Source organism: Musa acuminata, chromosome BXJ2-5 (genome assembly GCF_036884655.1).
Source record: "Musa acuminata AAA Group cultivar baxijiao chromosome BXJ2-5, Cavendish_Baxijiao_AAA, whole genome shotgun sequence".
Classification (NCBI taxonomy): domain Eukaryota; kingdom Viridiplantae; phylum Streptophyta; class Magnoliopsida; order Zingiberales; family Musaceae; genus Musa; species Musa acuminata.
The window spans coordinates 16,517,623-16,541,352 of NC_088342.1; the positions used below are offsets into that span (position 1 = coordinate 16,517,623).

Here is a 23,730-nt window from a genome sequence, read left to right on the forward strand (position 1 = left end):
CTCGAGATGCGATAGTAAAAAAAGATGAAATAATCAATATTAGTGTTACGAGGAGAGGTGGAGGAAGACCTAAAAAGACCTTAATAGAAACTATAAATAAATATTTAAGTACTTTGATCTTAACTAAATATATGACTTTTTATAGATTTTAATGATGGTAAAAGATCCATATAGTCGACCCTAAATAGTTGGGACTTACAATTTGTTGTTTTGTCGTTGTATTGGATCTATACTTGAATGTTTACGAATGAAACATTTCTTTCACAATCCTACCTACTAACTTCACACAACTATCTCAACATTCTGATCTTAGCTACTTAAACTTTTGTATTTGATACTTTTTGATCATCGCACTTAGATTTATAAAATATATCTAATTAAACAATTGTTTGATTTGTTTTAATTGAAAGAGCTTCTAGTGATCATATTAAACTATTTTGGAACCTCTTCACATTAACAACTTTGCTTTTACTCTATAAACAATGCTTTTAATCTCTTTATACTTAAATGAACTTTTTGTCCATCCTTCCTTAACTACATCTTTAGTTCTTCTATTAGCATTATTAAATTTACAACTTGTATATTCAATCTTACTCATACTTAATCTAAAAATTTTAATTGTTAAAGTTTGTCTTCCTAATTTAAATTTAAAATGTATTCCATTAAACTCGCATAAATCAAAATTAATATTTTAACAAACAACATACACCGGATTGGTATATCCTATTTGTCAAGGATTAGAAAATCAGGTGTACTAATTGATATGGGTTGATACTATTAGGTTTCATCTGTTTCAATTCATGCCATCATTACCTCTCAATTTTAATTGTTGAAACCATATGTATGAAGTGGTAACAGCCTACTGCTCGATATCCTATCTCCTCTCACGTGTTCTCTTTCCCTTTCTCTCTTTCTTTCGAAATCTACCACCTTTATAATCCCCTTCTCCAATCTCTCTCTCTTTTGTTTTAACAAGACCATTTCATATTGAATTAATGTCAGTAGGTCATTTACACTGATTTCAATATTAGGAATGGTAGCAAAAGACCTAAAAGGACTTTCTATAAATAAAGATTGAAGTATTCTAATCTAAACTTAATTAAACATATGACATTTTATGAATTGCAATGGCAGCAAAAGATTCATATAGCCGACCCTAAATAGTAGACTTATGGGTTTGTTGTTGTTGTTGTTGTTGTTTTATGACATCTACACCAATGTTGTTGATTAGGATTTTAAACTTTATTGTATATGACTAATAAGGTTGTACGACTAATAAGTTCATTCATTATTGACATACAAAGGAAGGAAAAAGGTTATTTTAATGTATTCCTATGACAACAAGAAACTTGCTAAACACACTTTGTATAGTTCAAGCACTAGTGATTATACTATGGTTTATATCTTTTTAGATTCAATATATTTGATACAAGTGTCTAGTCTGAATTCACCGTAATAAATCTCTAGTAACTATATATAGGATTTTTCATATTAAAAAGTTTATGTAGACTTTTTTTCTCTCTATGCTTCTTTATTAATTTCCTTATTAAATGAATTTAATTTCTGATTGATTTCCTGGGTATAAATAAATTGATTCATGGAAATATTTGGTTCACATCTTATTCAATCTTCAGTTTCCCTTATCCTAAATTTTCATATCATACATAACTTGTTATGTTAAATTCTTCGTAATTAAAGAAAAGTTGAAAATATCTCTTATTCTTATAAACATTACAAAAACTCTTTATTTTCTAAACATGTTTCTAATTTGCAAAATTTTGTTAAATAAATTAGTCAATCAAATTGTTTCTTGATCTCGTAAAATCTTCTAGACCTCGTTAGCATAAAGCATTATCAATTTCCTTTTGTCAATTTCTTTTTCACCTCATTTGCTCTATTTTTATGAAGAAATATATGATTATTAAATCTACCCTTATTGTCTCTTTAAAGCTTATATGTGATGTTCATTAAATAACTTTTAAAAAATAATTTCATCATATTTTAATTTAACCTTCATATCAGTTATGTGTATCTTTTGTTCATTAAATATCTTTTGTATGGGCGGTACGTACCGGTCCGACCGGCTAGCGGTACGCGGACCGTCCCGTACCGGTTCAACTGTAGCAGCGCTACAGTAACACTGTAGCGAACTGTAGCAGTGCTATAGTGCTCGGTACACCGTACCGATACCGAGCCCAAGTCGAAATACTGGTACGGTATGATATTGCGAACCTTGCTTTGTACAATATATTTTATAAATCTTTGCACTTTCTTGCTCTAGTTTTAGCAAGCCAAAGGATATTCTTTTCTTATCCTTTGTTTTTAACATATTTCGAAAATCTTCATAACCTTTGTATTTTTCCACATAGGTTTTTTCCTCTTTCTGGTGGTTGTATATTTTTTAAATCTTTTATATTTTATGAATGTGTCAATCTATAAAGCATGATCTTTTAACAGTGATTGTCTTTTGATTGTAGAATCTACTCTGTTAACTTTAGATTTTCTAAGGATCTCTTTTGTCATGCTTCTAATCTTAATGGTCAGCGAAGTCTACATGTTATTGATGTTGTCCCATGCAAGTTCCATAATTTGCTCATTCTCCATCCTATTTTTGAAAGCCTTCAATTATTGTTTCTAAAATTTTATTGTCTAGTTGTAGTAAAAATAGTTGGTATCTTTCTTTTTCCATTTTATGAAACATATATCTAAAACTATCAATATATATTTGTCAATTTTTCATTCGGTATAACTTTATAATCCTTACAAGTATCCTATCTACCTTCCAAGTGAGAGAAAACTTATCTGACTGTAATTGAATGCTCATCTCTTTTTAAAATGTGTATTAGCAATTGTGAGATCATAGGATGTTGCAAAAGCTACAATTATATCATCCCTCTTCATTTCCTTCTCCATACCAAAGCCATCATATACTCTTTTAAATTTACTTTGCTCTTACCCTTTATGACCATTTAAATTCTGTTCAGTTATGACCTTTTTAATTGAAGATATCAGAATTCTCTTTTAATTTGATTATAATCCAATTTGAGGACATAAGCACTTATAACATTTAAAAATATTTTTATCCAAACTATAACTTTATTGCCAAATCTCTTCACTTTTACAACATTATCCTTAAAGAGTCTTCAACAAGACCTATACCGTTTTATTTATTTTTTTCAAACATATCAAATTCTATTTCTAGTACTATCAATCTCTCAATTTTTTTCTATCCAATATGTTTCTAGTAAATAAATCATGGTAATCCTTTGCCAAATCATCATACCTGCCAATTTTAACCCTTCTTGGAAAGTGTTCATATATTTGATGTTGCTATTATAGTCCTATGATCTTGGCTAACTTCTTTACCTATATCAGACCAATACAACATGCGACCCCTTATCTGTCACACCAAATAGATGATGGGTCTCTTTCGGATAGCCCTCCTGGCTCACCTTTTCTCACTTCAGTGCACTTGGATGTGAGGATACCTCACATCAATTCTGAATGACCATCAATGACCATCTAACCCTATGATGAAAGCGGTTAAGATCCATGCTCATTATTTATGACATTTTTATGCTAGCTATAACTTATATAATACAGCATGCCATCTTTTCCATCCGAATTTGGGACCACCATTGTTATGCAAGTATAAGTAACAAAAGGTATTTCTTTAGAATTTTAGCACTTGTTCATCAGGTATACGTTAATATCTCTGTGAGTACTACTGGTAGAGTACGATAAACAGGTGATCTTGTATCGAGTTGCTATATTTGTTTAATTACAATTCACTGATGAGCATGTTTGGCATACACTAAGTTTACAATACAAGATATTTGAAGCACAATTCAAAGGTAACACAATGAAGTTAGAAAGGATATGAATGGAATGCATATACTGACACTTGTTAATTTACATCACAGTGCTATTTTAAAGTGCAACCTTAATAAATCTGGTAGTGCATGTATACTTTCTTATGTAGAAGGCAGGCAATGACTTAGGATGACCTTGTCTATTATTCTTTTTGTTGTTAGATGACTAGATCTACTGTAATGTTTAAAGGTGTAATTTATCTTCTTATGGGCTTTCTTGTAATCTTTACAATCTTGCTATTTATTTTTTAGTAATAAGATACTACATTTGTTAATATTGATCATACACACATATCACTAGTTTATTGGATGCTCATGATTTTACTTACAGGAGAATGTCAAGGATATGGCTCAAGTGTTTCTGGAGTATATAATGAATAATTATCATGTTAGTCCAGAACCAAAAATGATATTGCAGGCCTTCAAGATATCACTGGTTAGACTGGCCTTCAGTATTATTTTCTTTATAGTTCAAAAGTTCTAGTATCTCAACAAGCTCTTGGACTTCAGTTTTCAACCTTTGACATGTATTTTCATATATACCCTAGGAGGATTTTATGGTTTCAATCTGTTTAGACAGAAATGCACATGATTTTTTAAAAAAGCAAATTTTCAAAAATAAAGGACCAAATTTCCATTTTCTGTTACATTTGTTTTCAATGGATCTTTTTCTTGTGAAACTAAATTAGGTACAAGATATAGATGAAAAGTGGGAAACCTTTTTTGTTTCTTCTTTTGGGTGCTTCATCTTTATTATGTAAAATTCTATAAAACTGCAAAACATCTAGACAAAAGCATAAATCATGGAAGAGAGACATAATACTTCTATAGTTCTATTGAATATTCTAGTTCTAGTCTTGTGTTTTGGATTTATGATTTTTTTTTCAGAAAAGGAACAAGAAACTTACATTGTCAAGGACCAAGGTGACAAGGTTCCAAAACGCCCAAAGTGCAAGCGCTCGACCAAATGAAGCGAGATTCTCATCAACATAAAAGTTATAAAAAAGACAATTAAGAATAAAGATAATCATTAAAATAGCAATTAGACAATATATTAATTACATATCATTTCATATACTCAATATCACTTTAAAATGTCAAGTTACATATGTTAAACCACTAAAATGAAGATACTACCTATGGTTGCTGATATGGCAAAAAATGGCGGACCCCACTCCTGGCAACGTCCCCCGTACTGTCACGACCTTAGCTAGAATTGCCTAAGGCGTGCGGCACCCTTGCGGCCAAAGACGCGAATTTAGCTTGCGTTGCCTAAGTCGCGAGTCACTCTTGCGGCAAAGACGCGAACTTAGCTTGCGTTGCCTAAGTCGCGCTTCGCCCTTGCGATCTTGCTCCGCAAGGATCAGCCCACTTTATAACCTCTCGCAGGTCCCGAAGGACCTGTAAAAGAGAAAGAGAGTTAGATCGAAAGAACGAGCAACGGACAAGTCCCGAAGTCTCGCGAAAAGGAAAGCTTTACAAGCAATTCGTCGAACACCTTGTGTGCACAAGAGAAAAGAGGGAGAGGGAGAAAAACAAGGCTTTCAAGGATGAACGAACAGCTGCAAGCCCACAAACAGCCGCTCACCTGGTCCCGGACGCAACACCAAGTTCCCGTAAAGGTCACGTGCGAACTTGCGAAAGAGTGTTCAACGCCCGGTATATAACCGAAGCCCCATCCAGCCATGTGCCACCCGGGGGGTTCCTGGGGTCTGAGCTGGCTGACATTTTGGTGAGCGGAGGCAGCACTCCGCTCACCTCCCGCGGCACGCGAAAACGGAGCCGTTTTGGGCTGTTTTGGGGCTGTTTTGCTCGGTTCGGTGAACGGTCGCTTTGCAACGCTGCAGCTTGTTCGAAATTACATATTTACAAGCAAAATGACCCAAAACCATAAAAAAACATGCTGTCAAGCAGCTGTACATGCGGGTGTGAGCGACGAACGGTTCGTTGAACGGAGTTGTTGCGGGTGCGCGACGACCGTTCGTGACATTCTCCCCCACTTAAACTGTCGACGCCCTCGTCGACGCTTGTTGGTAGTTGTTGATGACTTCTTCTTCATGTCGCAGGGCGTCTTCAGGCTCCCAACTGGCTTCAGTTCGGGGAAGCTTTCGCCACTTCACCAAGTACTCTGTCTGCTCCGCTCCGTTGGGTAGCTTTATCTTGCGATCCGCTAGAATGGTTTCCACTCGCTTCTCGTAGGAGGCTGTGATGGGAGGTAGCCGAGTTGGAATACTTCGAGAAGCATCTTGCGGATCCGAATGGTAGGCCTTCAGGTTGCTGGCGTGAAGAACGTTGTGAATTTTGAACCACGCCGGCAGCTGCAACTTGTAAGAAACATTGCCTACTCTGCTGATAATTGGGAAGGGCCCTTCATACTTACGCACCAATCCTTTGTGGACTCTTTTCCTGAAGAATTGGAGTGATGCTGGATGGAGCTTTACCAACACCAAATCGCCAACTTTGAACTCTTGTGGTCGCCTTCCCAAGTCTGCCCACTTCTTCATCCGTTTTGCCGCCTTCTCCAAGTAAGCCCGCGCAATATCGGCATTTCGATGCCACTCCTTTGCGAAATGGTAGGCTGATGGACTACTCCCAGTATAACCAATTGCCATAGTGTGCGGAGTCGACGGTTGTTGTCTTGTGATAATTTCGAAGGGGCTCTTGTTGGATGCAGAGCTCCACTGCAAGTTGTAGGAGAATTGGGCGATGTCCAACAGCTTCACCCAATCTCGTTGATTGGCACTCACGTAGTGCCGGAGATACTGCTCTAAGAGCGAATTTATTCTTTCAGTCTGACCATCCGTCTGGGGGTGGAGGCTTGTAGAGAAGTATAACTTTGACCCCAACAATTTGAATAGCTCGGTCCAGAATCGTCCCAGGAACCGAGCGTCTCGATCACTAACAATATTGTGTGGGACTCCCCAATACTTCACTACACCCTTCATCATCAGTCTGGCCGCCTCTTCAGCTGAACAGTGTAGGGGAGCAGCAATGAAAGTTGCATACTTTGAAAACCGATCGACCACCACAAGTATCGATCCAAGTCCCCCTACAGGCGGCAAGCTTGATATGAAGTCTAAGGAAATGCTCTCCCATGGCCTTTCTGGTACAGGCAACGGCTCCAAAAGTCCCACCGGCTTCCGTTGCTCCACCTTGTCTTGTTGGCAAGTAAGGCATGTTCGAACATACTCCTCCACATCAATCCCCATCTTTGGCCAGTAGAAGGCTCTCTCCACGAGAGCCAATGTTCTGTGAATGCCGGGATGTCCAGCCCAAAGGGAATCGTGACACTCTTTTAAGAGTTCACGCCTTAAATTGTCCACTCGGGGAACATAAACTCTATTCCCTTTTGTGTAAACAAGTCCCTCTTGGACCCAGAATCGTCGTGCCTTGCCTTCTTTGATGAGCTGCATCAGGATAACTGCCTGGGGATCACTATACAGTCCATCTCTGATTCGAGAAAGGAAGTTGGAGTGTAACTGACTTGTTTGGCCTCTGCCCTCCAGTTGTGCAGCATTCACGCACTCCACCTTCCGACTCAGCGCATCGGCCACGACATTTGCCTTCCCGGGCTTGTATTCCATTGCCATATCAAATTCAGCCAGGAAGTCTTGCCACCGTGCTTGCTTTGGGGAGAGCTTCTTCTGAGTTTGGAAATAACTCAGGGCGATGTTGTCTGTCCTCAGCACAAATCGCGACCCGAGGAGGTAGTGTCGCCAAACTCGTAGGCAGTGGATCACCGCTGTCATCTCCTTCTCATGCACTGGATACCGCCTCTCGGTCTCGTTGAGTTTGCGGCTCTCGTAGGCCACCGGATGACCTTCTTGCATGAGCACTCCACCAATAGCAAAGTCCGAAGCATCTGTATGGACTTCAAAGGGCTCTCCATAGTTTGGCAATTTGAGCACTGGTTCTTCCAGAACAGCAGCCTTCAGATCTTGGAATGCTATCTCGCATCTGTCCGACCACTTCCAAGGCTGCTCCTTCTTCAGCAACTCCGTCAGTGGGGTTGCCCGCTTCGAATATCCCGCGATGAAGCGTCGATAGTAGTTGACGAAACCAAGGAAGGATCTCAACTCTGGCACCTTCTTTGGAGTTCGCCATTTCGCAACTGCTTGCACCTTCGACTTATCCATCCGAATGGAGCCATCACCGATTCGATGCCCCAAGAATAGGATCTCAGTCTGAGCAAAGTAGTATTTCTCCCTTTTTACGAACAACGTGTTCTCCCTGAGAACCTTGAAAATCGTCCGAAGGTGCTTGACGTGCTCCTCGAGCGTTTGGCTGTAGACGACGATATCGTCCAAGTAGACGACCACGAACTTATCCAAATACTCCTTGAATAGCTGGTTCATGAGAGTACAGAATGTGGCCGGAGCGTTGGTTAAGCCGAAAGGCATCACCAAGAACTCAAACGCTCCATATCTGGTCACACAAGTAGTCTTTGCTTCGTCGCCTTCAGCAATGCGCACCTGCCAATACCCCGACCGGAGGTCGAGTTTTGAGAAATACTTCGCCTTGCCCAATTGATCGAACAAGTCCGCAATGAGCGGGATGGGATACTTGTTCTTCACTGTTACTTTGTTGAGGGCTCGGTAGTCGACGCATAATCGGAGGCTCCCATCTTGTTTCTTCTGAAAGAGAACTGGAGCTCCGAAAGGTGCTTTTGAGCTGCGGATGAGACCACCGCTTAGCAGTTCACCTAACTGCTTCCTGAGTTCTGCCAACTCTGGCGGGGGCATGCGGTAGGGTGGTCTTGCTGGAGGCTTCACTCTTGGCTCCAGCTCGATACTGTGATCCACGCCTCTGCGTGGTGGAAGAGTCTTCGGCAACTCGGGTGGCATAACGTCTTTGAACTCCTTCAGGACGTTCGTCACCATAGCAGGTTCTTGGATGGCTTCTTCGTTGAGTGGCTCTAGTTTCATAGCAGCCACGAATGTCAGTTCGCCCTTTCGCACCCCTTTCTTTAATTGTAATGCCGAAATATGTTGGGGCTCCTTGGTTCCTCTCCGAGAGACGGGAACCACGCAGGGGTCATCTCCTCCCATCATACATAGGGAGTTTAAGAACGGCATCGGCACCAACTTCGCCGTATGCATAAACTCCATTCCAAGAATCACTTGGAAGTCGTCCAGTGGCACGGCCATCATGTTGGTGTTACCGCTCCAAGTCCCGATTTTGATAGGAACACCCTTCGCCAACCCGGAGATTCGCCTGGCCTCTGAGTTCACCGCCTTCATTCGGCTTGGGCTCTTCTCCAATGTCAACCCAAGTCGCTGTGCTTCGCGATCGGCTATGAAGTTGTGGGTAGCGCCCGTATCCACCATTGCACGGGTCGTTTGGCCATTTAGCTTAATGTCCACATACATTAGCTCGCTGCTTCCTGCTTTTTGTGCCTTCGTCTTCATGTTCTCCCCCACTTGACCCCGCATAGCGTTCAGCAGACGCATTGCTCCCATTCGGGGTCCTTGCGACTCCTCATCGTCGCTGCTGGATTCTGAACTGCTCGAACTAAGAGCAACAGCTTTGCCCTTGTCCGATCGGGGAGGGTGGATGGAAGCTGTCAAAGCGTTGAGTGCCTGCTTCTGTGGGCACTCCCTTACCATGTTCGGTCCTCCGCACAAGAAGCATCCTACAGGTTTTGAGGCCTTGCCTTTTGGGTTTGGCCCTTTGTGGGAGCTCTTCTTCTTCTGTTCGCCCCCGAGCTCCTTCCCTCGAGAATGTTTTGGAGGGCGATTGCTTGAAGATTGTTTCCTTCTCGCGGGGTCTTCAGAGGAAACGAAGTCGGTGAGCCTTTCTGCAGCTGCAATTGCCCCGACCACGTCGGTAACATTCCTTCGATTCAGCTCCTGCTGAGCCCATGGTTTCAAACCATCAAGGAAGCTGAACAACTTGTCCTTCTCGGACATGTCCTGTATGTCCAGTATCAGTGCAGAAAACTGCTTTACATAGTCTCGGATGGTGGTACTTTGGCGGAGTTGTCTCAACTTCCTTCTTGCGACGAACTCTGTGTTCTCCGGTAGGAACTGAGTTCTCAACTCCCGCTTCAAGTCTTCCCATGTGTTGACTCGACACCGACCTTGTTGGATCTCCTCTCAACGAGTTCGCCACCAAAGTTTCGCATCTCCATTCAGATACATTGTTGCTATGGAAACTTTGGTATCTTCAGAATCGGGCCTCGTAGCTCGGAAGTATTGCTCCATGTCAAACAGAAAGTTCTCGAGCTCCTTGGCATCTCTGGCCCCTCCGTATCCATGGGGCTCAGGTGCCCTCAAATTTTGTGGCGGTGCAACGCGGGTGTTGCCTCCTCCCGCATTTAGCGTTCTAATAAGCATAGCCACCTTTGCCGTGAGTTCCGCCACAACATCCTGTAAGTGTTGCACGGAGTCTTTGGTGTCATCAGATAGTCGATCGACTAGGGCCTCGACCTTGTCGATCCTGGACTCCGCTTCCTCTTGCGAGCTCTCTACCCCAACAAGTCTTTGTTGGCCATGGTAGAGCTCCTCCATGCTCGCTTCCAAAACATCCAGGCGGGTTTCCGCCGTCGTGAGTCTCTCCTTATGACTCTTTTTCCCAGTTAGCGCACCAGATTGCGCTTCCTCCGCTCGCGGAGAGTTGCCAACTTCTCGCTCATCCTGTTCGCTGCCGCGATCCTCGTGAGCTGCTCCAACAGCATGAGAGCGAGTGTGCACATGCAGCCCACCTGCGGCTGCTTGGGGCAAGGTTCCGGCTTGCCCCGTCTTGCTTGATTCGCCACGATGCTTTGCCATGGCGAAGTTGCGAAGTTTGTTCGCTGTTCGATCGAAGAGCTTGCCCGCTCTGATACCACAATGTCACGACCTTAGCTAGAATTGCCTAAGGCGTGCGGCACCCTTGCGGCCAAAGACGCGAACTTAGCTTACGTTGCCTAAGTCGCGAGTCACTCTTGCGGCAAAGACGCGAACTTAGCTTGCGTTGCCTAAGTCGCGCTTCGCCCTTGCGATCTTGCTCCACAAGGATCAGCCCACTTTGTAACCTCTCGCAGGTCCCGAAGGACCTGTAAAAGAGAAAGACAGTTAGATCGAAAGAACGAGCAACGGATAAGTCCCGAAGTCTCGCGAAAAGGAAAGCTTTACAAGCAATTCGTCGAACACCTTGTGTGCACAAGAGAAAAGAGGGAGAGGTTGAAAAACAAGGCTTTCAAGGATGAACGAACAGCTGCAAGCCCACAAACAGCCGCTCACCTGGTCCCGGACGCAACACCAAGTTCCCGTAAAGGTCACGTGCGAACTTGCGAAAGAGTGTTCAACGCCCGGTATATAACCGAAGCCCCATCCAGCCATGTGCCACCCGGGGGGTTCCTGGGGTCTGAGCTGGCTGACATTTTGGTGAGCGGAGGCAGCACTCCGCTCACCTCCCGCGGCACGCGAAAACGGAGCCGTTTTGGGCTGTTTTGGGGCTGTTTTGCTCGGTTCGGTGAACGATCGCTTTGCAACGCTGCAGCTTGTTCGAACTTACATATTTACAAGCAAAATGACCCAAAACCATAAAAAAACATGCTGTCAAGCAGCTGTACATGCGGGTGTGAGCGACGAACGGTTCGTTGAACGGAGTTGTTGCGGGTGCGCGACGACCGTTCGTGACAGTACGTGGACAGGCGCGGCGCCCCAGGAAGAGCAATGAGGGTGACGGTCTGCGTCCGGACGTCAGCCTCGCTGAGCCCACAGCCCCCTCAGTTGACCCAGCACAGTAGGACGAGACAGAAGTAGGTAGCAGTTGAAGCTCGCCCATACCCTGCGATTCCCCGGTCCCCTACGCAACATCCTCGGCGATGTCAGACGCTATCAGAGGTACGGCCCCGACTGACGGGATGGCGTGCCCGGTAATGCCGAGTCCCCCTATAAACACCCCCGAGCCAGAAGGAGGGGGGGACTCTTCCTCCGAAAAGGAAAACGACCTCCACGTCACTCTCTAACTTGATCGTCGGAGGGGTCGGGTGGAGCATCCCGACCCGACCTTTGTGTAGGTACCGAGCCAAGGCCCCCGTCCGGACACGCAGAATCCCCGCCCGGAGGAAGTCGCAGCGTCGCCCCGAGTCCGAGGCCGCACCCGACCGCCTTGGCAGAGACGAGCAACGCCCCAGGGAGATCCCTGCCATTCAGACCCCCGAACGAGCCGAGACGACCCCCCGGGTCACGGCTAAGAAAAAGGTGTTTACCCTAACAGTTGCCATGATTTATGATTCTAAAAGTGAACCCAAAAGATTAGCAGTAACAATCCTGTAAATAACTATTCAGGATCAACAATCAGGAGGCCATAGAGAGAGAGATGGCCTTGCAGCTTCTTTTGCTTCGAATAGTTTCAAAAATATGAAAAATAATTTTGAAAAAAGTGACATTCTTGGCAGATGGTTTTGTTACTAGTTTCTTGTTTTAGCAGAAAAGAAGCTGCATAAATGATAACAAACTGCCCCCCAATTTGCGATTGATAGTGGCATGGTTGTATTACATAATTTGACCAACTGTTTTGACTGGGTGATTTCTGTTTATTTGTAATATAGAGATGCATATATGATATGCCTGTGAGACTATATAAATTTTATCTGTAATCTTTGATAGGTCAAAGACTTGCTTTCCAATTTTCTTATAACTAGTGTTTATGTTGTTGACATTCTAAGATGTCTTGATGGTCTCTTGTTCTATTATGTTTTACTAGGTGAACCTGATATTTATTCAACAATAAGACCAAGTTGATCACTGGAAAACAGTAACTTATGTCAATATTTAACCTGATTCTTCTATCAATTAATTTTAGCAATACTGAAAAAATGTTAGGTTGTTAAGATGGATGGACAAAGTTAATAAATGTTAAGGTTTTAGATATTTTAGGTTTGTCATTCATCAGGAAGGAGGGATTGATGAAGACATTGTTCATATAATAAAAGTTGGATAATTTAAGTGGATAGGTTGTTTTATCCTTTGATTAAAAAGTAAAATTTTACAAGGCAGTTGTAAGGTTACAATTGCTTCAGTGATTAGCATGATGGGTTGTTGGAGCATTTAAAATATTAAAAAGAGATTTAAGTAACTTATGTCAATATTTAACCTGATTCTTCTATCAATTAATTTTAGCAATACTGAAAAAAAGTTAGGTTGTTAAGAAGGATGGAAAATTTTAATAAATGTTAAAGTTTTAGATATTTTAGGTTTATCATTCATCAGGAAGGAGGGATTGATGAAGACATTGTTCATATAATAAAATTTGGATAAAATTTTACAAGGCAGTTGTAAGGTTCCAATTGCTTCAGTGATTAGCATGATGGGTTGTTAGAGCATTTAAAATATTTAAAAGAGATTTAAGTGCTCTTTATTTAACTATAGTCTTTTCCATATAGCTATTGGTGAGAAAAGATCCTTGCAGCCAACTCCATGTAACTCGGACATTATGATTTGTTGCTGCTGCTGCTGCTGCTGTTTCCGAGACCTGTAATTTGTCTGTGTTGTGATTGCATATGCAAGGACTATTATATTAAAAATTAAATGTACTGGTAGATTTTGTATTTAAAACTATAAATCTGTTCCAAGCTCATGTACTGCTTTCTAATTCTCTCTTTAAGGATTAGCAACTGGTGCATGTTATCTACTACCATATTTTCTAATTCCGTTTGATGTTTTTGGGATCTTTAAGTGTTGGCGAGCTGCTTCTTTCTTAAAGCATAAGATTGATCACGAGGAATCACTTGCACTTGCAAAGAAGTATTTGAAGTTCGCATGCAATGAAGAGCAGGCTTCTAATGTTTATTCTAAATTAAGGATACTAAAGAAGAAATTTTTAGATCGAGACAATGTTATTATTAGCAAACATGAGCCCAGTTTATTAGAGCCTGGGTCATCAGTGTCAGGAAAATATCTTACTGGAGAACTTGCCTTGGAGATGACTTCAAATTCTACAGGATTTAGTCTTCATGAATTTGAGAAATGTGGACTTCAACAGAGTCCTCAAAGCCACAGTGTTCTTGAGCAACCAATGTTGCAGGAGCAGGAGCAAGTCCCTGTTCTTGAAACTTCTGCAGATCTGCATGAGAACCTTGGTTCTCTGAAGGCCAAACTGCTAAAAAAACAAACTGATTTGATTCACAATATTTGTTTGAGAAGGGAAGAAGATCTCCTCCTCAAGCAACAAGAAGAAATTTCAGAATTCCGTGTGTGCAAGGAAAAGTTGGAGTTGAATTTGAAAAGAGCACATCATGAACATTTGGGACATATTCTTGATTTGGTTATGGATTCAGCTGACAAAAATGACAAGATTAGAATGTTCAAAGTAGAGTTTGCAAAAAAAAAGGGTGGATTTGGGAAACACATGGATTGCCAATTTTTTAAACTTAAAGGCATGCAGTCCGTTGCAAGGGATAAGGAGCTACAGATAAAGAATCACTGGTTCGAAGAAGCTAAGGCTGGTAAACTAACAGAGACTTTTGATAGCATTCCTTTGTCAGAGTCTGGATTCAGGTTGGAGGAATTCAGAGGAGATCAAGATGATGTTCATGATGGTCTAGGGAACAGAATATATGACTCCAGGACATCTGTACCATTTCAAAATAAGCATACTGTTGGGTCAATCACTGTGGGTCACTTGGTAACTAGTGGGTTGAGTTCCAAAAGCTCTGGAGGATCTGCAGTTTTGTCTCCTAGAGGAGCTGGATGCCTGCCAAGTCAAATTGATACATCCACTTGTCAATCCAGTGGTTTGAATGAAACTGAAGTTTATGGACCAAGAGGGATGCATTTGGAAGTTCCATCAACTATTCCACCTCCGGAGATGGTTGTCATGCCCATGGAAACTGAAACTCTTGCTTCTGAGATTCCTACAGGTAAGGTTGATGATATGCCTATCAACTCTGGAACTGCAGCAACTGTTGAAACTGAGAAGCAAAGGGATGCAGAAAATTCTGATATGTCATGCTCGATAACTTGTCCATTGGAAAGCATTCGACAAGGCAGAAGTACAGATAATGGTGAGGTTGCATGCTCAGCAACATTTTTTCCACAAAATCTGGTAGACTCTCCTTCCTTCATACATGAAGTAACAAGTACTGGTTGTGAAAGTGGTGTTTCATCAAGTCAGGTGAGTTTTGTTAAACTTATGAGCGTGTCAAAAAAACAGGTCTCTTAATTATATTTAATTTTACATTTTCTGGATAACAAGACTAATCAACTTGCACTCACTAATTGAATTAGATTTACTGCAAAAGGGATACCTTGTGAATTAACTTGTCTGTTTACATGACCTTGAAACATCTATAAAGGGTTTGAGGTGTTTGAGTAAATTGTCAGTAAATTTTACCGGTTCTATAAAAGAGGTAAGCTGCTATTAATTGTGTCACATAGATGGATGATAGATAAATCAATAGAGAACAAATTTTGACAGTACACAATACAGCAAAATCGATTTGTTAATTTTCAGATATCCATTAAACAAGAGGTTAGGGGTGACATTTTGTTTGAAATGAAGAAAACCCATGTTTCCTTGGTCATAATCTGGCATAGCCACATTAGTTGAACATTCTGGAGCCTTGTTGTAAACAGGAGGGCAGGGATGCCTGCACTACCAGTTTGTTATGCACTTGCACATGCACATGCTTGTTCTTGTTCTAAAGATGGCAAACATATGTGTTGATCAACACAGCAGGGTCGCAATCCTTGCATTTATTGGCAATATGAACACCAAGTTTTTTATTACTCGCTTCAAAAAGAGTGATGAACATTTGAATACTTATAGAGTTATTAGAACCAGTGTAGTAAAAGACACCAAGGTGCCAAAACGCTTGAAGTGCTAGGTGTTCGCTCGAGCGAAGCGAGGTGGTCACAAATATTAAATTTTTAAAAAATATATGATTAATGAGAAATATGGTAACTAAAATAAAAATGAGAAATTACGTGAGTTCTAAATCACTTTATATTTCAAATATCACTACCAATATATTAAATTACATTCATTTAAAATATCAAAGTATATATTGTTTAAATCTAATAATAAAATGATAAAACAAGAAAATATTACCATTAGAAATTCAACAATTTCCCTTAAGAAAGTCAATGATCATCAAATTTATAGACTATAGACCATTATTAATAATGATTAACATGTTTACAAGTGAGAGAAAGAAACAAAGAGGAGAGGAAGAAGCAGAGAGAAAGGGGGTAGGTTGTTGATTGTTGCTTGGGAGTGGAGGGGAAGATGTAGAGAGAAGGCGAAGAGGGGTGTAGCTATCGAGGAGGGAGAGGTGCTATCGGGGTTAGAGTAGGAGGATGGAGAGGGGGTTTGTTAGGATCGAAGGAGTGGGAGGATGGTGAGGGTGGCTGTCGTGGTTGGCAAGGGGCGATGGAGGAGGACAAGGTGAAGATAGCGATGAGCAGCATAGGGGAGGGAGAGGGGAGTTGTTAGGGAGAAGGTGAGGATAGTAGGAAGGAGGAAGAGAGGGGTTGTCGGAGGGGAAATAGAAACAAATAGAGTTACCACGAGAAGAAGACACCACAGAGGTTCGCCTTATGCCCAGAAGTCACTCGTTGGAGGCTACTAGAGGGGCCGTCAACAAAGGAGGGATAGGAGAGAGAGAGGGGAAGGGCTTGTCGAAGGAAGACGACATTGTCACTGCTTGCTAGAGATGAAGACAATGGCACAATTGTCATCCATCGGAAAGGAAGGAGCTGTCGCCACCATTCGTTGGAGAGGAAGATGAAGTCATCGTCGTAGTTCGCTGAAGAGGAAGATGTCGCTATTGTGATTAGGTTTCCAAAGGGGGCAAGGGCTTGTGCGTGTGGGGGTGGGTGGGGGTTAAGATATGTTGACTCTAGTTCGATCGAACCAGAATCAAGAAACTAATATGTTTAGACTCGACCCATGCATTAATTGAACCATGCGAGTCAAGTGGTTCGATTGAACCAAAATTAAGAACCAAACACATGCATCAATTGAATCAGGTAGGCGCCTAGCCCGCCTAAGGCTTGGGCCCAAGCGTGTGCCTAGGTTGTACCCAATTGAAGGCATGTGCCTGGACCTCTTCTTAAGTGCTTGGTACTCACCTCGCTTGGGTGCCTAAGCGAGCGCCCGAGCGCCCTATGACTTCCATGATTAGAATATATGTATATATATATCTTTTTTCTCACTAGAAAGTTAGATATAGTTATATGTAAAAATTTTAAAGTTATACTTGGGGAAAGCTTCACGAATCAACATAGGTTAATGATATTAGATATTTATTGTAGAAATTGAAATGAGAAGAAGATATTAAAAACTTAGGACTAGATAGTAGAATATCAAATATAATAAATGTAAGGATTTTTAAGAATAGGATGGACAGGAAGGCTGTTTGGAATTAAGATGGGGATAATGTTAATATTATTTGGACTATAATGTCCAATAAGATTAAGAATTTAATAGAGGAGATTTTTGATGAAACTAAATGTAGAAGTGTAGCTTTAAGAAAGAGTTGATGATGGTGTAGGAAGTTCAAAGAACAATTATTAATAAAAAAATCATGCTTTAAAGAGATTGATAAAATTGTAAAAATAAAGAGAAACTTAGAAGATATATAGAATTTAAAAAGAAGCTAAAAGAGTTGTCTGTGTGGCAAGAGATGAATTTTATTATAATCTTTATAACAAATTATGTACTAAAGATAAGAAAAGATATATATCGAATTGCTAAAGGTTGGGAATGAAAGTATAAGGATTTAGGTAATATTAGATGCATTAAAGATTTTATTAATGAAATTAAGGAAAGATAAAGATTTTTTTATTAAGTATTAAATGAACATTTGAGAAATTACTTAGCTTAATGATAGATAATTGTGGTATATTTAGTAATCATATATTTGGTCTTAAAATTAGATCTAGTGAAGTAAAAGATGTCTTAGAAAATGAAAATAGATAAGAGTGTGAGACCTAGTCTGAAAAGGTTTAGGAGATCAAGTTATCATAATTTGATTAACTAGTTTATTTAACAAAATTATGAGATTTAGAAAGATGCATGATGAATGGACGGAGAGCTTTATGTGTCAATTTATAAGAATTGGGGTGATATGCAAAACTTTGATGATTATAGAGGAATTAAAATCATGAGTCACACTATGAAACTTAGGGAAGGAGTTGCTGAAAGTAGGATAAAATTTGAAATAAATATCTTTGAAATCAATTTGGTTTTATGCATGGAAGATCAACAATAGAAGCTATTTATTTATTGAGATATTTAATGAAAAAGTATTGAGAGAAAAAAAAGATTTGTATATGGTTTTATTAATTTAGAGAGTCTACGATAGAGTTCCTAGAGATTTATTATGGCAAATTTTAGAAAAGAAGGGTGTATCTATTAATTATATTAATGTTATTAAGAATATGTATGATAATGTAGCCACTAGTCTTAAAATTATAGAGAGTGTGTTTAGTGAGTTCCTATTAGTATAGGATTAGAGTTATGGAGGCAATCATTAGAAATTAAATATTTTAGATTAAGTCGAATAAAACTAAATATATGTAATACAATTTTAGTAATATTGGGAATAAACAAGAGGTATAGTTAACTTGGATAGGCAAGAAGTTCCGTAAAAGCTTTTGGTACTTTGGTTAATTATTCGATAACATAGAGATATCGATGAAGATATTACTCATAAAGTAAAAGCAGGATGTGTAAAATGACGAGAGGCATTAGGAGTCATGTGAACATTAGATTTTTTTTTGTGATTAAAAAGGAAGTATTATAAGTTGTTAGATATGCAATACTTTATAGATTTGAGTCTTGGATAGAGACAATATATACAAAAAGTTTGTGTTGTTGAGATGAGAATGTTAAGGCGGATGGATGGAGTTTCTAGGCAAGATAGAAAAAAAATATTTTTATTTACGAACAATTAGGTATCTCTATAGCTTTAATAGAAGATAAAATGAGAAAGAATCATTTAGAATTGTATGAATATATGTTTAGGAGATCGATAGATCAGTGATTTAAAAAGCGCTAGGTGCCAAAAGACGCCAAGGTCCAAAAACGCCCGAGGCGCTAGGCGCTCGCCCGAGCGAAGCGAGGCGCTAAAATATAAAAATATATAATATAATTAATAAATATAATTATTTAAAATTTTAAATAAAAATATGCTATTAAATTAAGAAAATCTATTAAAAGTATTAAAAATTAATCATTTCAAATAAACTTAATATTAACAGTATACTGTATACTGAGCCTGCTGACTTAGAAACGAGGAAGCAACGGCGGCAGCGGCGAGCAACGGTAGTGGCAGCGGGAAAGGGAGCGGGAGCGACGAGCAGCGGGAGGCGCGAGCGGCGACTGCGTTTGCGAGCAGCGACAGTGGGAGCAGGAGCGGTGAGCAACGAGAGGCGCGAGCGGCGACAGAGGCAGCATTTGCGAGCAGCGACAGCGGGAGCAGGAGCGGCGAGCAGCGGGAGGCGCGAGCGGCGACAGAGGCAGCGTTTGCGAGCAGCGACAACGGCGAGCGGCGATAGGAGTGACGAGCAGCGGGAGGCGCGAGCGGCGATAGAGGCAGCGTTTGTGAGCAGCGACATCGGCGACAACGGTAGCGTTTGCGAGCAGCGATAGCAACGAGCAGCGAGATCGGGATCGGGATCGGGAGTGGCAGCGGCAACGGGTTAGGGTTGGGTAAGGGTTAGGGTTGGCTAAGGGTTATATCGGTTTAGTTGGTTCGATTGAACCAACTAACCAACCGAACCAGACCTAAAATCCTGGTTCGGTCGCCTTGGTTTACCCAGGCGCTCGCTCGAAGCACCCAGCGCCTGGGCTCGGGTGAGCGCCCAGGCAACGCCTGTTTGAAGCGCGCCGCCTTGGAGATTAGCGAGGCGCTCGGGCCTCGCCTTGCCTCGCCCGAGGGCTTAGGCGAGCGCCCGAGTGCCTTTTTCAATCACTGCTATAGATGCGATAGCCAGAAGAGATAAAATGATTACTATTAGTGGTATGAGAGATAGAGGAAGATAAAAAATATTTTGATAGAAATATAAATAAATATTTAAGTATTTTTAACTTAACTAAAGATATGACCTTTTTCATATGTCAATGATGCCAAAGGATCAATGTAACCGACCCAGTGATTTAAAAAGCGCTAGGCGCTCGCCCGAGCGAAGCGATGTGCTAAAATATAAAAATATATAATATAATTAATAAATATAATTATTTTAAATTTTAAATAAAAATATGCTATTAAATTTAGAAAATCTAAGATACAAAATCACAATGTTAAATTAACAAAAAGTTTCAAATAAATAAAAATTAACAGTATTAAAATCAAAATAATATATTATTAATCTATTAACAGTATTGAAAATTAATCATTTCAAATAGACTTAATAATATTAACAGTATACAGTATACGTTTACTGTTAAAAGGAAGTGTAAAGGGGTGCTGAGCCTGCTGACTGAGAAAAGAGGAAGTGGCAGCGGCGACAACGGCGAGCAGCGGGAGCGGGAGCGGCGGGAGGCGCGAGCGGCAGCGTTTGCGAGCAGCGACAACGGCGAGCAGGAGCGGGAGGCGTGAGCGGCGACGGCGACAGCGTTTGCGAGCATCGACAGCGGCGAGCAGCGGCAGCGGGAGCAGGAGCGGTGAGCAACGGGAGGCGCGAGCGGCGACAGCGACAGCGACAACGGCGAGCAGCGAGATCGGGATCGGCAGCGGCGAGGGTTAGGGTTCGGTTGTCACTTATATCAGTTTTAGTTGGTTTGATTGAACCAACTAACCATCATAGACCGAACCAGGACCGAACTAGACCTAAAATCCTGGTTCGGTCACCTTCGTTAACCCAGGCGCTCGCTCGAAGCGCCTAGCGCCTGGGCTCGGGCGAGCGCCCAGGCGACGCCTGGGAGATTAGCGAGGCGCTCGGGCCTCGCCTTGCCTCGCCCGAGCGCCTAGGCAAGCGCCCGAGCGCCTTTTTAAATCACTGAACCGACCTCAAATAGTTGGAACTATATGACTTTATTATTGATTTTGTATAAACACAAGTTTTTAACGATCACTAGAATTCTAGGAAGCACATACATGAGAATTTCTTAAATGTGACCATATTATACATATGTCAAACATGGATAAGTGTTGGATATGGCAGAAAATATGTCCAACATGTGGGCTCCCATCAAGTGTACTGAAAGGAAAATAAGGGGACTTTGCCTCAAAATTTTTTGTTTTGTTCTCCATAGTCCAATAAGCAATTGGTTGATGGACAAGATGGAGGTGGTAGAGAGACCCTGGCATTTTTTAGGCTGGCTCTGCTGTTGATGTCGCCCTGGTTTCTTCATGGAGCATCTTGCAAGCTGATTCATTGATTTCCCTTTACATGTACCAAAGTGAACAGTTTCTTGGCCATAACTAGAACTAGAGGGACACTGGGTTCTGCAGGGAAGAGAGCACTGTGATGAGTTGGGATTGTTACTTCTTTTCCCTGTGTTTGACTGAATATATAAACCATCACATCTGTAATGGGTGTGGCTTTGAGGTTGACTTGTGGCCTTTGGTAGCTGCACTGTATGACTTCCATAGCAAGTTTTAAGTAACCTTTTAAGACCTTCCCCTACAGATATTAATAGTTGATACATGCTAGTATAGAAAGTAAAGGTTTAACACAAAAGACTAAGAAATAATAGTAATATGAGATACATACACAGCTACAAGTACTGGTCTATGCTTATTGTTTGTTACGTGTATGATAGTTATGAAATATGTTGTTAAACAAAAATAAGAATAGAATCTGTAAATATAGTTTTGCTCGCTGTGGACATCTCATGCCATGCCCTTAATTATTTCTTAGAATATGTGTGTCAGCTCATCTGTTCTGTGTCCCATGTACGTGTCTATGGTTCTTAGCTACAAGTGAAACATCTTTGCGTGTAAGAATTGCAATTGAACATCTCATGTTTTGCAAATTATAAAAGAAAGCAAGATGGACGAGATCTTGCATTCAGACCATTATTCTGTTTCATCTCAGAAGGCTATACATTACCATTAATACTTATACCAGTACTTAATGTAAATGATTTAATGTTAATTATTATTAGCATATATCAGTAATGTAAATGATTTAATGTTTCAAACATTAATATTTTCTAGACAATTATACTTATGATACTAAATAAAATGGAAGTTTTAAGCCTAAATGGGTTAGAACTTTTGAACTTTTGACTATATTTATTAAATGGATGTTGTCATACTTTTAGATCATGGCTCATGTCAGTTATTGCTTGGACCTTGCCACCATTCATGAAATACAACTTCCAGTTCCATTTTTAATTTGGGTATAGTGAATTGAACTACTTTGAAGCATGATCTGCAGTACCGAACTGTACCGCCCGGTACGGGCGGTACGTACCGGTCTGACAGGTTGGCGGTATGTGGACCGCTTGTTACCGGTCCGAGTGCACTGTAGCAGAGCTACAGTACTCGGCACACCTGAGTATACCGCTCGGTACACCTGGGTGTACCGCTCGGTATACCATACCGTACCGGTACCGAGCCCAGGTCGAAACACCGGTACGGTACGATATTGCGAACCTTGCTTTGAAGTATTCATAATTCCCACTGAACCCATTTCCTTTATCATCATTATGATCTGCAGTTATTTTGAGTATCAAATTCAGCTTTCCAAGAACCCTATGCATAGTTATAAATCAAATCATCTTTACTGTCTTTAGGTTGATGACTTTTTTGTAGGGACTCATAAGGACATTTAGTTTGTCTTTGCATGTTGTTCTTGTGATGGTCTTGTGCCTAATTGGTCTCTCTAGATATTGGCATACCTTTAAGCAAGGTTCGCCGTACCGTACCGTACCGGCGTTTCGACCTGGGCTTGGTACCGGTACGGTACAGTATACCGCTCGGTACACCCAGGTGTACCGAGCACTGTAGCAGTGCTACACTGCTACAGTGCACTGCTACAGTGCTCGGTACGAGCGGACCGGTACAGGGCGGTCCGCGTACCGCTAGCCTGTCGGACCGGTACGTACCGCCCGTACCGGGCGGTACAGTCCGGTACGGCAAACCTTGCCTTTAAGTACCTCTAAGGATGATGGGTCTCTTGTTGGCCCCTTTGTAATTGTTAACATGTTGAAGATGACAATTGAAATCCTAGTAGAAACACTGTCTCATGAGGTCATAGTGGTTAGACAAACCATGGAATGTCGTATTGCATATTAAACCCTTATATTGGCTAGACTGATACGTACCAGTTGACACCGGTGTACCAGTGTTCTAAAGACAAATAAGAATGAGAAGAGGATGGCACAATTGAGGAAGAGAAAGAAAGAAGAGGAGGCTGTGGAGGAAGAGGAAGGAAGAAGAGAAAGAGGAGGAAGAAAAAGGAAGAGAAAGCGGTGTAGGAAGAGGAAGGAAGCGTACTGGAGATAGGTGGCACCAGCTGAGAATGGTAGTGGCCGCAGTATCGGTTTCATGCTCCCTGTAAGAAGAGGGCTCACTTCGTGAGCCCTAATTGAAGTTTTAAAGTTTTTTTTGTCTATTGGGTTGGACTAGACTGCCCGAAACGGGGCAGTCCGTTTCGGGCGGTCTGTGTACCAATTTATGTGGTACAACCCATTTCATACTGGTCTGGGTGAAACAGAGAATTCTGTTTCAAACTACAATTTGAGTGCCTTCTGTGCAGTCTTGGCATACTTTAAAAAAATTGTGCTTTTGTCAGCCAATGTTTTCATAAACAGCTAGCTTGTGGATAATTTGCTGTTTTATGTGACTGTTATGGATTTTATGTGATTGGCTTTTACCAGGTTATTTTCAAGCAGTTCAGGCCATTCTTAAATCAGAAATTCATCCAACATTCAGCTTCATCCTCATTTTCTTGTGGATTGTATGTGTGAGCCT

The 23,730-nt window shown here is 41.2% G+C and overlaps 1 protein-coding gene across 8 annotated transcripts in view; it reads left to right on the plus strand.

Annotated features, from left to right (window-relative positions):
* Window positions 1–23,730, plus strand: part of LOC103972918 (uncharacterized) — a 93,157-nt gene that overhangs the window by 59,079 nt on the left and 10,348 nt on the right. For all 8 annotated transcript variants that reach the window (XM_065108974.1, XM_065108975.1, XM_065108971.1 and 5 more), the window contains 2 exons: window positions 4,204–4,308; window positions 13,539–14,975. In XM_065108974.1, coding sequence (XP_064965046.1) covers window positions 4,204–4,308; window positions 13,539–14,975 — 1,542 coding nt within the window. The remainder of the gene's footprint in view (window positions 1–4,203; window positions 4,309–13,538; window positions 14,976–23,730) is intronic.